Source organism: Salmo salar, chromosome 14, assembly GCF_965601325.2.
Source record: "Salmo salar chromosome 14, fSalSal1, whole genome shotgun sequence".
Taxonomy (NCBI): domain Eukaryota; kingdom Metazoa; phylum Chordata; class Actinopteri; order Salmoniformes; family Salmonidae; genus Salmo; species Salmo salar.
This window is the reverse complement of record NC_138304.1, coordinates 90,763,526-90,780,000: the sequence shown is the minus strand read 5'-3', so window position 1 is coordinate 90,780,000 and position 16,475 is coordinate 90,763,526. Positions and strand designations below refer to the sequence as shown.

The 16,475-nt window shown below is 45.5% G+C and overlaps 1 protein-coding gene across 6 annotated transcripts in view; it reads right to left on the bottom strand.

Annotated features, from left to right (window-relative positions):
- LOC106570440 (engulfment and cell motility protein 1) overlaps positions 1-16,475 on the bottom strand; it is a 201,828-nt gene that overhangs the window by 98,275 nt on the left and 87,078 nt on the right. For all 6 annotated transcript variants that reach the window (XM_082961266.1, XM_045694888.2, XM_045694887.2 and 3 more), the window contains 5 exons: positions 12,251-12,394; positions 7,850-7,890; positions 7,564-7,636; positions 7,358-7,408; positions 2,651-2,820 (listed from right to left, as the gene is read on the bottom strand). In XM_082961266.1, coding sequence (XP_082817392.1) covers positions 2,651-2,820; positions 7,358-7,408; positions 7,564-7,636; positions 7,850-7,890; positions 12,251-12,328 — 413 coding nt within the window. In that variant the 5' untranslated portion in view covers positions 12,329-12,394. The remainder of the gene's footprint in view (positions 1-2,650; positions 2,821-7,357; positions 7,409-7,563; positions 7,637-7,849; positions 7,891-12,250; positions 12,395-16,475) is intronic.

The window sequence follows — 16,475 nt, the reverse complement described above, 5'->3', positions numbered from 1 at the left end:
TAGAAGGGAGATTCACTAACAGAATGGAAGGTACTAGTTCTTATTGTAGAGGGGAGATACACTAACAGAATGGAAGGTACTAGTTCTTATTGTAGAAGGGAGATTCACTAACAGAATGGAAGGTACTAGTTCTTATTGTAGAAGGGAGATACACTAACAGAATGGAAGGTACTAGTTCTTATTGTAGAGGGGAGATTCACTAACAGAATGGAAGGTACTAGTTCTTATTGTAGAAGGGAGATTCACTAACAGAATGGAAGGTACTAGTTCTTATTGTAGAAGGGAGATACACTAACAGAATGGAAGGTACTAGTTCTTATTGTAGAAGGGAGATTCACTAACAGAATGGAAGGTACTAGTTCTTATTGTAGAAGGGAGATTCACTAACAGAATGGAAGGTACTAGTTCTTATTGTAGAGGGGAGATTCACTAACAGAATGGAAGGTACTAGTTCTTATTGTAGAAGGGAGATTCACTAACAGAATGGAAGGTACTAGTTCTTATTGTAGAAGGGTGATACACTAACAGAATGGAAGGTACTAGTTCTTATTGTAGAAGGGAGATACACTAACAGAATGGAAGGTACTAGTTCTTATTGTAGAAGGGAGATACACTAACAGAATGGAAGGTACTAGTTCTTATTGTAGAGGGGAGATTCACTAACAGAATGGAAGGTACTAGTTCTTATTGTAGAGGGGAGATACACTAACAGAATGGAAGGTACTAGTTCTTATTGTAGAGGGGAGATTCACTAACAGAATGGAAGGTACTAGTTCTTATTGTAGAAGGGAGATTCACTAACAGAATGGAAGGTACTAGTTCTTATTGTAGAAGGGTGATACACTAACAGAATGGAAGGTACTAGTTCTTATTGTAGAGGGGAGATTCACTAACAGAATGGAAGGTACTAGTTCTTATTGTAGAGGGGAGATACACTAACAGAATGGAAGGTACTAGTTCTTATTGTAGAGGGGAGATTCACTAACAGAATGGAAGGTACTAGTTCTTATTGTAGAGGGGAGATACACTAACAGAATGGAAGGTACTAGTTCTTATTGTAGAGGGGAGATACACTAACAGAATGGAAGGTACTAGTTCTTATTGTAGAAGGGAGATTCACTAACAGAATGGAAGGTACTAGTTCTTATTGTAGAAGGGAGATTCACTAACAGAATGGAAGGTACTAGTTCTTATTGTAGAAGGGAGATTCACTAACAGAATGGAAGGTACTAGTTCTTATTGTAGAAGGGTGATACACTAACAGAATGGAAGGTACTAGTTCTTATTGTAGAAGGGAGATACACTAATAAGTAATTCCAAGTGTCAAGAGTTAGATGAGTTCAGCTGTGCTCTCCAGTCAGAGAGAGTGTGTGTTTGGTCTATCAGAGAGAGTGTGTGTTTGGTCTATCAGAGAGAGTGTGTGTGGTCTCGGGGTGGGGGTCTATCAGGGGGGGGGCACGAGAGGTGTGTGTTTGGTCTATCAGAGAGAGTGTGTGTTTGGTCTATCAGAGAGAGTGTGTGTTTGGTCTATCAGAGAGAGTGAGTGTTTGTATCAGGGCTGACCTCGCATGGTGATGGTGAAGCCCTTTGCATGTGAGCTGCTACTGACTGGGAAGTCTCTCTGGGCTGGGGAGGCTTAATGAGTATGTCATGTAGCAGAACGCATATGTGTGTGTGTGTGTGTGTGTGTGTGTGTGTGTGTGTGTGTGTGTGTGTGTGTGTGTGTGTGTGTGTGTGTGTGTGTGTGTGTGTGTGTGTGTGTGTGTGTGTGTGATATGTTTCAGACCACTGATGCCCTCTCAGCCAGTAAACGCTGTGTCCAGAGCCCCAGGCTAGCCTTTAATGAGGGTCTGCTGGGAAAGACAAGCATTTGGTTGGATTCAGGGCTGTTCAGTACAGTACAGTGCAAACAGCTATGGGTGACTGGAGACGACTGACTGTGTGTGATTGAATGGGGGGGTGTACGTGTGTGAGAAAGAGTGTGTGTGTGTGTGTGTGTGTGTGTGTGTGTGTGTGTGTGTGTGTGTGTGTGTGTGTGTGTGTGTGTGTGCTTGCTTTGACTGTGAGTGAGTCTCCAATGTGTGTTTTGACTTTGCAATCACACAGCATGACCTTGGATCTCCTCTCCCTCCCTGGCTCTCCTCTCCCTCCCTGGCTCTCCTCTCCCTCCCTGGCTCTCCTCTCCCTCCCTGGCTCTCCTCTCCCTCCCTGGCTCTCTGGGTTTCTGGCAGTGGGACTGTGAGCTCAAACTGCCCCCTTCCCCTACTCTCCCTCCCCCCTCTCCCCCTGCCTCCTCCCCCCATGGGGTTCCAGTCAACATCACGGTGGAGAATCTCCACCTCAGCAAATGCCACTTCCTGCCCTTGCCGTAACCTTCCGCTGAGACAGAGACCGCTTCCAAAATGGCACCCTATTACCTACAGTACTTTTGCCCTGAACCTTATTGGCTCTGCATCAAAAGTAGTGCACTATATAGGGAAGAGGATGCCATCTGGGACACAGACAGCTTACCAGGCCCAAAGCCCAGTGAGACAGGCAGAGACAGAGGCAGACCACCATTTAAGAGAACATTGCTTGGCAATGAGGTGGGGCTGCCGGAAAAGACAGAATAAAAGAAGGGAAAGGAAAGGAGGAGAGAGGAAGTACATACTCTGTGCCACTCTCCACCATCTGTGTGAGCAGTGAGATGCCATCCAGGTTGATGAACTCCTGGGCGAAGGTGACGTCTCTGGAAGAGTTGGCCAGGTCCTTCAGAGCCTCCAGCTTGGCATCCATACTGGATGACTGGATCCTCTCGTGGAGCTGGGCCGCTGTCTGAGACTGGAGGGGAGGGGGAGACAGCCGGGGAGAGGGCAGTGACAGGGGTTATACACCGGATATACACTGAGTGTACAAAACATTAAGAACACCTGCTCTATCCATGGCAGACTGACCAGGTGATTCCAGGTGAAAACTACGATCCCTTATTGATGTCACTTCAATCAGTGTAGACAAAGGGGAGGAGACAGGTTAAAGAAGGATTTTTAAGCCTCGAGACAATTGAGACATGGATTGTGTATGTGTGCCATTCAAAGAGAGAATGGATACGATAAAATATTTAAGTGCCTTTGAACGGGGTATGGTAGTAGATGCCAGGCGCAACTGTTTGTGTCAAGAACTGCAACACAGCTGGGTTTTTTACACTCAACAGTTTCCTGTGTGTATCAAGAATGGTCCACCACCCAAAGGACATCCAGCCAACTTGACACAACTGTGGGAAGCATTGGAGTCAACATGGGCCAGCATCCCTTTCGACACCTTGTAGAGTCCATGCCCTGACAAATGAAGTCTGTTCTGAGGTCAAAAGGAGGCAGGGGGGTGGTTTGGGGTGCAATTCAATATTAGGATGGTGTTCTTAATATTTTCTACATTCAGTGTACATACACAAACACAGTGAAATGATACAATGACTATGAGGTTAAAGTGCAGACTGTCAGCTTTCATTTTAGGGTATTTTCAATCATATCAGGTGAACTGTTTAGAAATTACATCACTTTTTGTACATAGTCCCCCCATTTTAGGGGACCAAAATGATTGGGTTAAATTCACTTGTGTATTAAAGTAGTCAAAAATGTAGTATTTGGTCCCTTATTCCTAGCACACAATGATTACATCAAGCTTGTGACTCCTCAAACTTGTACACATTTGCAGTTTGTTTTGGTTGAGTTTCAGATTATTTTGTGCCCAAATAATGAATCCAGCAAATATGTAGATTCACAAGCTTAATATAGTCATTGCATGCTATGAGTACAGAGCCAAAACAAACAAATGTGTCACTGTCCCAAAACCTTTGGAGCTCACCGTATATCTACCGTACATAGGGTCGAGTCAGGGGTAATAGAAAAGGCAGCTGTCTAAGACTGGCGTCAAAAGGTTGCATGGGTACCTGTTTGTGCCACTCCTTGTCATGCCAAACATGATGACACACACAAACTGGTACCCAGGCTAGTCAAAAGGAGAGAGAAAATAGTGCCCACTCACTCTGCCCAGAGTAGGTGAAAACGTGCTTTGGTGATGAAATCTCACTTCCTTATGTTACATTTTACCAAGGCGGATATGATTCTTCATGTTCTGAATCGTTCCGTGGGGTCTTTCTCTTACATATCAGTCACATCATAACCAAAAAGTCGGACTTCATAACCTAATACAGCTGATAATAAGCACTGAGCTCTGACAGAGCGGTGCCGCTTTATCCCAGCAACGTTTGAGGAGTTTACACGTTGTGGTAGTTGTTTGAGGAGTTTACATGTTGTGGTAGTTGTTTGAGGAGTGTACATGTTGTGGTAGTCGTTTGAGGAGACTACGGACTTTACACGTTGTGGTAGTCGTTTGAGGAGACTACGGACTTTACACGTTGTGGTAGTCGTTTGAGGAGACTACGGAGTTTACACGTTGTGGTAGTCGTTTGAGGAGACTACGGAGTTTACACGTTGTGGTAGTCGTTTGAGAAGACTACGGAGTTTACACGTTGTGGTAGTCGTTTGAGGAGACTACGGAGTTTACACGTTGTGGTAGTCGTTTGAGGAGTTTACATGTTGTGGTAGTCGTTTGAGGAGTTTACACGTTGTGGTAGTCGTTTGAGGAGTTTACACGTTGTGGTAGTCGTTTGAGAAGACTACGGAGTTTACACGTTGTGGTAGTCGTTTGAGGAGACTACGGAGTTTACACGTTGTGGTAGTCGTTTGAGGAGACTACGGAGTTTACACGTTGTGGTAGTCGTTTGAGGAGACTACGGAGTTTACACGTTGTGGTAGTCATTTGAGGAGTTTACACGTTGTGGTAGTCGTTTGAGGAGACTACGGAGTTTACACGTTGTGGTAGTCGTTTGAGGAGACTACGGAGTTTACACGTTGTGGTAGTCGTTTGAGGAGACTACGGAGTTTACACGTTGTGGTAGTCGTTTGAGGAGTTTACACGTTGTGGTAGTCGTTTGAGGAGTTTACACGTTGTGGTAGTCGTTTGAGGAGTTTACACGTTGTGGTAGTCGTTTGAGGAGTTTACATGTTGTGGTAGTCGTTTGAGGAGTTTACATGTGGTAGTCGTTTGAGGAGTTTACACGTGGTAGTCGTTTGAGGAGTTTACACGTTGTGGTAGTCGTTTGAGGAGTTTACAGGTTGTGGTAGTCGTTTGAGGAGTTTACAGGTTGTGGTAGTCGTTTGAGGAGTTTACAGGTTGTGGTAGTCGTTTGAGGAGTTTACAGGTTGTGGTAGTCGTTTGAGGAGTTTACACGTGGTAGTCGTTTGAGGAGTTTACATGTGGTAGTCGTTTGAGGAGTTTACACGTTGTGGTAGTCGTTTGAGGAGTTTACACGTGGTAGTCGTTTGAGGAGTTTACACGTTGTGGTAGTCGTTTGAGGAGACTACACGTTGTGGTAGTCGTTTGAGGAGTTTACACGTTGTGGTAGTCGTTTGAGGAGTTTACACGTTGTGGTAGTCGTTTGAGGAGTTTACATGTGGTAGTCGTTTGAGGAGTTTACATGTGGTAGTCGTTTGAGGAGTTTACAGGTGGTAGTCGTTTGAGGAGTATACAGGTTGTGGTAGTCGTTTGAGGAGACTACGGAGTTTACACGTTGTGGTAGTCTTTTGAGGAGTTTACACGTTGTGGTAATCGTTTGAGGAGTTTACACGTGGTAGTCGTTTGAGGAGTTTACACGTTGTGGTAGTCGTTTGAGGAGTTTACACGTTGTGGTAGTCGTTTGAGGAGTTTACAGGTTGTGGTAGTCGTTTGAGGAGTTTACAGGTTGTGGTAGTCGTTTGAGGAGTTTACAGGTTGTGGTAGTCGTTTGAGGAGTTTACACGTTGTGGTAGTTGTTTGAGGAGTTTACACGTTGTGGTAGTCGTTTGAGGAGTTTACACGTTGTGGTAGTCGTTTGAGGAGTTTACATGTTGTGGTAGTCATCTGCAAAGTTGTTTTAGGGGGTCACAAAAAGCTAAATTAGCATGTCACGTTTCACAGAGCTTGTTTTTGTTAGAAATCTTCGAAAATGAAGAGGAATTTCACATTAATATGAAAAGTGTATACTAAAATATGAAATGTCTCAAAATCTATATCTATCTATCTTACCTCTATATTGTTTTATATCCTGTGGATTCAAGAAGAAAGATGACCAGTTCAATGGTGAACCTGTCAGTTAGCCTTAATTCTCGCACAGCATCCAACCTAGCTGACGCAATGCTATTTTCCTGATCTTTGACCACTTTTTTCGGGCCTCCATTGATTTAGTCACCCTAATTCTGGCCATCCTATAAGGGTAAAAACGAATTGGTCAAAAGATGCGTTTTTGATTGGACAACCTATAGAGTACAGTCTGGGCCTGGTAGCAGGGGGAAAGAGCGAGAGAGAGCGCGAGAGAGCAAGAGAGAGAGAGAGAGAGTGGGAACGCACGTGCGAGACAGAGAGAGAGAGAGAGAGAGAAAGAGAGAGAAAGAAAGAGAGAGAGAAAGAGAGAGAGAGGGGAGAGAGCAGGGTTACAGATGTAGGATCTTTGTAATGCAGAACATTCACAGCTTGTAGTGTATTTGAGGTTTAAAAAGGCTTCTGAAGTTTCTAATTTCAACTTTGAAATTTCATATTTGATTTTCCCTTACGAAAAATGTATCAACCCCTACAAAAATGTACATTAATTATAATCCACATAATAGTTCATATTTCCTGTTGCTACAAGGTTATGCTGTAGCAAACTGGCTCAAAGTAAGATCCTACATCTGTATACAGTTCTTGAGGTCTTGTGTGGATGGTGCTGCTAATCTATTATACAGTATGTATGCTAAATCAGGGCTTCTCCTTTTACAGTCATGTCATTAGCATGGACTGTTATTGGCTTCAAGGGAGAAGCCAGGCCATAACAAGAATGCAGAGAAGGTGAAAACGAAAGAAATCCATCTAACCCTCAAGAGTATACTGGAGCAGACGTTTCTGCATGGGCCCCTCACCCTCTCTATCTATCCGGGGGATTAGAGGAAGAAGACGGGAGGGAGGAGGGGACAGGCGAGATGTCATGATAGGGATGGCAGACACTCAGTCAAAATGCTCAGTATCTAACTAAATCTTCACATTACGAACAGGAAGGCAGGATGGCCGAATGGTTGTGTAAGTTAAATGAGTCATTTAAGTTAACCATTAAATGTGTCTTTCCACTTAACTCTGAAATTCCCCTTTACTCTGAAATGTGAGTTTCAACTTCACTGTTAAATGGAGAAAAGGTTAAAAATATCAAAAGAAGATTTAGCCTTATAACATGAAACTATTGGAGCTCCATGAACAAAGACTCTTCCAATATGTTTTAGGACCACATGATGAATACATAACCCAAACTTACAGGAGATGTTGTTAGTCGCAGTATCGAACCATTCTTTATGTCATTGCGATTCTGCGGTGACAAGAGAAGGGACAACTTTGAGGTGTGATTTCAAACTTAACATACAATACAAAGTTTTTCTGTTGAGTTGGAAAAATTAAAATCAATATGCATATTATCATTGTTTAGTCCAATGTGACAGAGATAACAAGAAAGTAGATGCCAACCTTTTCTGTGATGTAGAAATTAGTGGAATCAGCATTTTGCAGAGCAAAGTTTTCGTGGTTCCCCAAAGACCATCTGAAAGCGAAAATGTAAAACAAAATACTTTTGAACTTTGAATTGAAAGAACACTGCATCTCTCAACGACAGAGAAACACTTAGACCCAAGAGCCTTTTTATTTAAATGCAGCACAGAAATGAATAACTATGAGCATTTCTTTCAAGGTTACGAGAGACAGACAGAGAGAGAGCGCGAGAGAGCGCGAAAGAGCGAGAGAAACATTTCCTTACCCTTCGCACACTTCTTTTATAATGGCCGAGAGGGGCTTTTTCTGAGAAAAGAAGAATGAGTAATCAGAAACAACAGTTCATCCTCATTACAACACAAGGACCTTTAAGGACAGCTACTTTAAATGGAAGTGGGGGAACATTGACTTTATAGGAGAAGGATACAGTAGAACTACACTGCTCAGGAACAATTACTTTATATAAGATTAAAGGAGATTCAGATAGAACCAGAGAGGATTCTTCAGAGAACATTTTAACTAGCCTGGTCCCAGATCTGTTTGTGCGGTCTTTCCAAATCCTATGTTCATTGTCACGCCAGTTGGCAAGATGGCAACAACAGATCTGGGACCAGTCTATGTTTATAACATCATGCAGGGTGGAGTGGTACAGCTTTAGTGGTCAGTGGTTAAGGATCTGGACAGCCAGGGTTAAGTCCCAAACGGCACCCTTTTCCCTACATAGTGGACTACTTTTGACCAGGGCCTATAGGGCTCTAGCCAAAAGTAGTGCACTATGTTGGGAATAGGGTTCTGTTTGGGATGCACATCATATGTTCTGCTGTTGAATCAACAACCATCTGCACATCATTATAGTTCCATAAAAGATTTCAAATGGTATTGTGTACAGCTATAAAGTCTCTCTCAGGACAGAGGGAACAAGGGAGGGAGTGGTGTTGTATGTTTTGGAACGATAGTGACAGCCAGTATTAACTCTCTCTACTGCAGTGTTCCCCATTCCTCTGAGAGTGTACTGCAGCGAAGAGGGGCACTCTGTAACACTGCGTGCACACACACACACACACACACACACACACACACACACACACACACACACACACACACACACACACACACACACACACACACACACACACACACACACACACACACACACACACACACACACACACACACACACACACACACACACACACACACACACACACACACCTCTTCTCTCCCTATCCCCCTGTACCCTTACCAAGGCTTCAAGCATTCCTATTCCTCTCTCGCTCAGTCTCTCTACCTCCCTCTCTCTTGCTCTACCTCCCCCCTCCCGCTCTCTCGCTCTACCTCTCCCCTTCCTCTCACTCTACCTCCCCCCCATCTCCACCCCTCCCCCCTCTCTCTACCTCCCCCCTCTCTCTCTACCTCGCCTACTCCCCTCTCTCTCTACCTCGCTACCTCTCCCCTCTCTCTCTCTCTCGCTACCTCTCCCCTCTCTCTCTCTACCTCCCCTCTCTACCTCCCCTCTCTCTCTCTACCTCCCCCCTCTCTCGCTACCTCTCCCCTCTCTGTCGCTACCTCTCCCCTCTCTCTCGCTACCTCTCCCCTCTCTCTCGCTACCTCTCCCCTCTCTCTCTACCTCCTCTCTACCTCCACCCTCTCTCTCTCTACCTCCACCCTCTCTCTCTACCTCCACCCTCTCTCTCTACCTCTCCCCTCTCTCCCGCTACCTCTCCCCTCTCTCTCTACCTCCTCTCTACCTCCACCCTCTCTCTCTACCTCCACCCTCTCTCTCTACCTCCACCCACCCTCTCTCTCTACCTCCACCCTCTCCCCTCTCTCTCTCTACCTCCACCCACCCTCTCTCTCTACCTCCACCCTCTCCCCTCTCTCTCGCTACCTCTCCCCTCTCTCTCGCTACCTCTCCCCTCTCTCTCGCTACCTCTCCCCTCTCTCTCGCTACCTCTCCCCTCTCTCTCGCTACCTCTCCCCTCTCTCTCGCTACCTCTCCCCTCTCTCTCGCTACCTCTCCCCTCTCTCTCGCTACCTCTCCCCTCTCTGTCGCTACCTCTCCCCTCTCTGTCGCTACCTCTCCCCTCTCTCTCGCTACCTCTCCCTCGCTACCTCTCCCCTCTCTCTCTACCTCCTCTCTACCTCCACCCTCTCTCTCTCTACCTCCACCCTCTCTCTCTACCTCCACCCTCTCTCTCTACCTCCACCCTCTCTCTCTGTCTAGAGCATCCTCACCAGTCCCTCAGAGCTACAGTAGCTAGTTCTCTCTCTTTAGCATGTGCTGTACTTGGATCAATTCTCAGACACTAAAAAAACAAATGTTTGGGTAGAGGTCTGGGAGGCACAGCAGCAGAGTCACACACACACACACACACACACACACACACACACACACACACCACACACACACACACACACACACACACACACACACACACACACACACACACACACACACACACACACACACACACACACACAGTTGCTATGTGATAGAGAGGCAGCAGCTCATTCTGTAGAGGCTCTTTATATTTCTGCAGAGCTAGTCTCAATGTGCTCCAGAGCACTGAGCTGGCTGCTAGTCTCAATGGGCTCCAGAACACTGAGCTGGCTGCTAGTCTCAATGGGCTCCAGAGCACTGAGCTGGCTGCTAGTCTCAATGGGCTCCAGAGCACTGAGCTGGCTGCTAGTCTCAATGGGCTCCAGAGCACTGAGCTGGCTGCTAGTCTCAATGTGCTCCAGAGCACTGAGCTGGCTGCTAGTCTCAATGTGCTCCAGAGCACTGAGCTGGCTGCTAGTCTCAATGGGCTCCAGAGCACTGAGCTGGCTGCTAGTCTCAATGTGCTCCAGAGCACTGAGCTGGCTGCTAGTCTCAATGTGCTCCAGAGCACTGAGCTGGCTGCTAGTCTCAATGTGCTCCAGAGCACTGAGCTGGCTGCTAGTCTCAATGGGCTCCAGAGCACTGAGCTGGCTGCTAGTCTCAATGGGCTCCAGAGCACTGAGCTGGCTGCTAGTCTCAATGTGCTCCAGAGCACTGAGCTGGCTGCTAGTCTCAATGGGCTCCAGAGCACTGAGCCGGCTGCTAGTCTCAATGGGCTCCAGAGCACTGAGCCGGCTGCTAGTCTCAATGGGCTCCAGAGCACTGAGCCGGCTGCTAGTCTCAATGGACTCCAGAACACTGAGCTGGCTGCTAGTCTCAATGGGCTCCAGAGCACTGAGCTGGCTGCTAGTCTCAATGGGCTCCAGAGCACTGAGCCGGCTGCTAGTCTCAATGGGCTCCAGAGCACTGAGCTGGCTGCTTTAACACATTCATTGAGTGACTCAGTCAGCAATGGAGGCAGGCAGGCATATTCTGCAGGGCCTAGGCTGCTAACAGAGGCCACACAGAGGAGAGATAGAGGGAGGAGAGGGGAGGGAGGAGAGTCGAGAGAGGGAGGAAGAGAAAGAAGTGTGGGCATGTTTTCACAATTAAAACAGCTTGGATGAAAATGCATGCATCTCTCAGTAGCACCTAACTCCATGACAGTGTACGTTGACAGTAACAGAGTAACAATTACATTTACAGATATTATATACCTAGAGGTGTAATTAGTGCTAATTAGTACATTTCACATCAAACGTGTGACAGGACACCTTGTGTACATTGCCCTTTACATCAGTACATTATACGTTCACAACAAAGGATTACTGTGCTGTGTTGCAGCCACCCAGGGTAAACTACTAGCTCAGGGGTACAGTAGGAAATAGAGGTGACAAATCCTGATCCTGACTGATTCCTGCATTACCTTGATGGCTGCATCCCAAATGGCACCCTATGAGTCCTGGTCAAAAGTCGTGCACTATAAAGGGAATAGAGTGCCATTTGGGATGCACACTAGGTGAATTCTCCATCTTCCTAACCACTGAGAGCCACTGACGGCAGGAGTGCATTCATTAGGGCACACCGTAGCAAAAGTTTTGCAACGGAAAAACAAAAACAAGTGTTTCTTATTACAGTACACATGTTTACAGTGTAGGTAGTTCCTCCTCATTTTGGCCTGTTTGCCTTTGTGGTTCCTACTGAATACACCCCAGATAGCAAAACCATAGAAATACAATTATTATCTGGGTGGTTCGAGCCTTGAATGCTGATTGGCTGACAGCCGTGGTATATCAGACATTATAAACTGGGTGGTTTGAATCCTGAATTCTGATTGGCTGAAAGCCATGGTATATCAGACTGTATACAACGGGTATGACAAAACATGTATTTTTACTGCTCTAATTATGTTGGTAATCAGTTTATAATAGCAATAAAGCTCTGGGGTTTGTGGTATACGGCCAATATACCACGGCTAACGGCTGTATCCAGGCACTCACATTGTGTTGTGGATAAGAACAGTCCTTAGCCGTGATGTATTGGCCATATACCACACCCCCTCCTGCCTTATTGCTTAATTATAACGTAACGTTATTAAGCCTTGTCCTGGACTAAAAAGCATGCTCAATTGAGAATCTAGGACCGGAAAACTAGGCTCTATGAGTGCAACTGACGTCTGCGCTAATCTGAGTCAGGCAAAGGACTAGCAATGCGTAGGATTGTCACCATTGGTTTTGAGACAATAGGTGAAAGTAGTACTGGGCAGCTTATTGGGAAATTGACCCCTCTTTTTCATCAGGCACTGACCTGGTCTATCTCCATGAGCTTGGGGAAGGCCCCCGGCCACTCGATGGCCACCTTGACGATATCGGAGGGCGGTGGCATGATGGCGGTGGAGGGGGTGTGGAGGTGCCTCTCACTGTCTCACTGCTGAAGAGCTCTCATCCAAACCTGGAGGGAGAGAAACAGACATAGGTCGTCATGTTAGTGAATGGACAGCATAGAATAGAGTAGAACAGACTACAATAGATTAGAATAGAATTCATTCTTCAATATTTGCTGACAGTACTATACCGAATGTACGAAACATTAGGAACACCTTCCTAATATTGAGTTGCACCCCTTTTGCCCTCAGCAGTTGTTGCTCCTGAACCCAACCTCAGCAGGTGTTGCTCCTGAACCCAACCTCAGCAGGTGTTGCTCCTGAACCCAACCTCAGCAGGTGTTGCTCCTGAACCCAACCTCAGCAGGTGTTGCTCCTGAACCCAACCTCAGCAGGTGTTGCTCCTGAACCCAACCTCAGCAGGTGTTGCTCCTGAACCCAACCTCAGCAGGTGTTGCTCCTGAACCCAACCTCAGTATGTGTTGCTCCTGAACCCAACCTCAGCAGGTGTTGCTCCTGAACCCAACCTCAGCAGGTGTTGCTACTGAACCCAACCTCAGCAGGTGTTGCTCCTGAACCCAACCTCAGCAGGTGTTGCTCCTGAACCCAACCTCAGCAGGTGTTGCTACTGAACCCAACCTCAGCAGGTGTTGCTCCTGAACCCAACCTCAGCAGGTGTTGCTACTGAACCCAACCTCAGCAGGTGTTGCTACTGAACCCAACCTCAGCAGTTTATCTCCAGGGGCCAGGTTGTGTGTCGTGCTTGGCTCTTGGTGATGAGAGCAGCGGTGTGACATACACGGCAGGCAGCATCAGAGGTGTTACAGGCTTGAGGAGCATTAGCAGACAAGGACACGCAATCACACATATACACCTCACAAAATGTTCATACATACACACATACACCTCTCACAAACACACTTGTGTGCACACACTCTTGTTCACACATATACTCAGACACACACCTATTTCCTCAAAGAGAGAGACACACACGGCAGTGAACTGTAATCCAGTGTGTCTCAGAGAGAGAGAACGCGCGAGAGAGAGAGACCGAGAGAGAGAAAAATGAATCTTCCCTGGCTTCCTAAGACAAGACTGGTTAAGCTGCTGTCTCCACTCAGAGAAGTCCAGAGGACTGGACAGACTTCTGAGGCAGGCAGTACTTCCTAGTGTTGGGCGGTATCCAGATTTTCATACAGTCATACCGTTTCTGTACCATACAGGGGTATACCGTATTAGCTAGCAAGTGGCGCTATATACATTACCAGTCAAAGGTTTGTACACACCTACTCATTCAAGGGTTTTTCTTTATTTGGACTATTTTCTACATTGTAGAATAATAGTGAAGACATCAAAACTATGAAATAACACATATGGAATAATGTAGTAACACATTTTTATTTCTACAAATCAAAAAAATATATATTTGAGATTCTTCAAAGTAGCCACCCTTTGCCTTGATGACAACTTCACACACTCGTGGCATTCTCTCAACCAGCTTCACATGGAATGCTTTTCCAACTGTCTTGAAGGAGTTCCCACAAATGCTGAGCACTTGTTGGCTGCTTTTCCTTCACTCTGCAGTCCAACACATCCCAAACCATTTCAATTGGGTTGAGGTCAGGTGATTGTGTAGGCCAGGTCATCTGATGCAGCATGTCATCACTCTCCTTTGTCAAACAGCCTGTAAACAGCCTGGAGGAGTGTTGGGTCATTGTCCTATTAAAAAACAAATTATGGTCCCACTAAGTGCAAACCAGATAAGATGGAGTAACGCTGCAGAATGCTGTGGTAGCCATGCTGGTTAAGTGTGCTTCCAATTCTAAATAAATCACTGACAGTGTCACCAGCAAAGCAATGCCAAACCATCACACCTCCTCCTCCATGCTTCATGGTGGCAACCACACATGCGGAGATCATCTGTTCACCTACTCTACATCTCACAAAGACACAGCGGTTGGAACCAAAAATCTCAAATTTGGACTCATCAGACCAAAAGGACAGATTTCCACTGGTGTAATGTCCACTGTTTGTGTTTCTTGACCCAAGCAAGTCTCTTCTTCTTATTGGAGTACTTTAGCAGTGGTTTCTCTGCAGCAATACGAGCATGAAAGCCTGATTCACACAGTCTCCTCAAAACAGTTGATGTTGAGATGCATCTGTTACTTGAACACCATGAAGTACTTATTTGGGCTGCAATTTCTGAGGCTGGTAGCTCTAATGAACTTATTCTCTGCGGCAGAGGTAACTGTGGGTCTTCCATTCCTGTGGTGGTCCTCATGAGAGCCAGTTTCATCATAGCGCTTGATGGTTTTTGCGACTGCACTTGACACTTTCAAAGTTCTTGACATTCTCCATATTGACTCACCCTCATGTCTTAAATGTAATGGACTGTCGTTTCTCTTTGCTTATTTCAGCTATTCTTGCCATAATATGGAATTAATCGTTTACTAAATAGGGCTATCTTCTGTATACCAACCCTACCTTCTCAAAACAACTGATTGGCTAAAAGGCATTAAGGAAAGAAATTCCACAAATTCACTTTTAACAAGGTGCACCTGTTAATTCAAATGCATTCCAGGTGACTACCTCATAAAGCTGGTTGAGAGAATGGCAAAAGTGTGCAAAGCTGTCATCAACGCAAAGGGTGGCTACTTTGAAGAATCTCAAATATATATTTTTTTGATTTGTTTAACATTTTTTGGGGTTACTACATGATTCAATGTCTTATTTCATATGTTTGATATCTTCACTATTATTCTACAATGTATACAAATAAAGAAAAACCCTTGAATGAGTATTGTCCAAACTTTTGACTTGTACTTATACTGTATATATAACAACAAAAATCTACATTTTGTTACGTTACAGCCTCATATTAAAATTGATTACATTATTGTTTTCCCACATAAACCTACAAGCATTACCCCATAATGACAAAAAAATCATGAAAATATCACATTTACATAAGTATTCAGACCCTTTACCCAGTACTTTGTTGAAGCACCTTTGACAGTGATTACAGCCTTGAGTCTTCTTGGGTATGACGCTACAAGCTTGGCACACCTGTATTTGGGGAGTTTCTCCCATTCTTCTCAGCAGATACTCTCAAGTTATGTCAGGTTGGATGGGGAGCATCTCTGCACAGCTATTTTTAGGTTCCTCCAGAGATGTTTGATCGGGTTCAAGTCTGGGCTCTGGCTGCGCCACTCAAGGACATTGAGACTTGTCCCGAAGCCATTCCTGTGATGTCTTGGCTGTGTGCTTAGGGTCGTTGCCCTGTTGTCGCTGTACTTTTCTCCGTTCCATCTTTGATTCGATCCTGACTAGTCTCTCAGTCCCTGCCGCCAAAAAAACATCCCACAGCATGATGCTGCCATCCCCATGCTTTACCGTAGGGATGGTGCCAGGTTTCCTCCAGACGTGACGCTGGGCAATCAGGCCAAAAGAGTTCAATCTTGGTTTCATCAGACCAGAGAATCTTGTTTCTTTAGGTGCCTTTTGGAAAACTCCAAGCTGGCTGCCATGTGTCTTTTACTGAGGAGTGGTTTCCATCTGGTCACTCTACCATAAAGGCCTGACTGATGGAGTGCTGCAGAGATGGTTGTCTTTCTGGGAGGCTCTCCCATCTCAACGGAGACACTCTGAAGCTCTGTCAGAGGAACCATCGGATTCTTGGTCACCTCCCTGACCAAGGCACTTCTGCCCGAATGCTCAGTTCGGCCAGGCAGCCAGCTCAAGGAAGAGTCTTGATGGATACTAACTTCTTCCATTTAAGAATGATGGAGGCCACTGTGTTCTTGGGGACCTTCAATTCTGCAGACATTTTTTGGTACCCATCCCCAGATCTGTTTCAACACAATCCTGTCTCTGAGCTATTCGGAAAATTCCTTCGACCAAATGGCTTGGTTTTTGCTCTGACATGCTCTGTCAACTGTGGGACCTTATATTGACAGGTTTGTGCCTTTCCAAATCATGTCCAATCAAGTTGTAGAAACATCTTAAGGATGATCAATGGAAACAGGATGCACTTGAGCTTAATTTCCAGTCTCATAGCAAATGGTCTGAATACTTATGTAAATAAGGTATCTTTTTTTTAATACAATTAATTTTTTTTTTATATAAGTCTACAACGGAACACAATTTTGA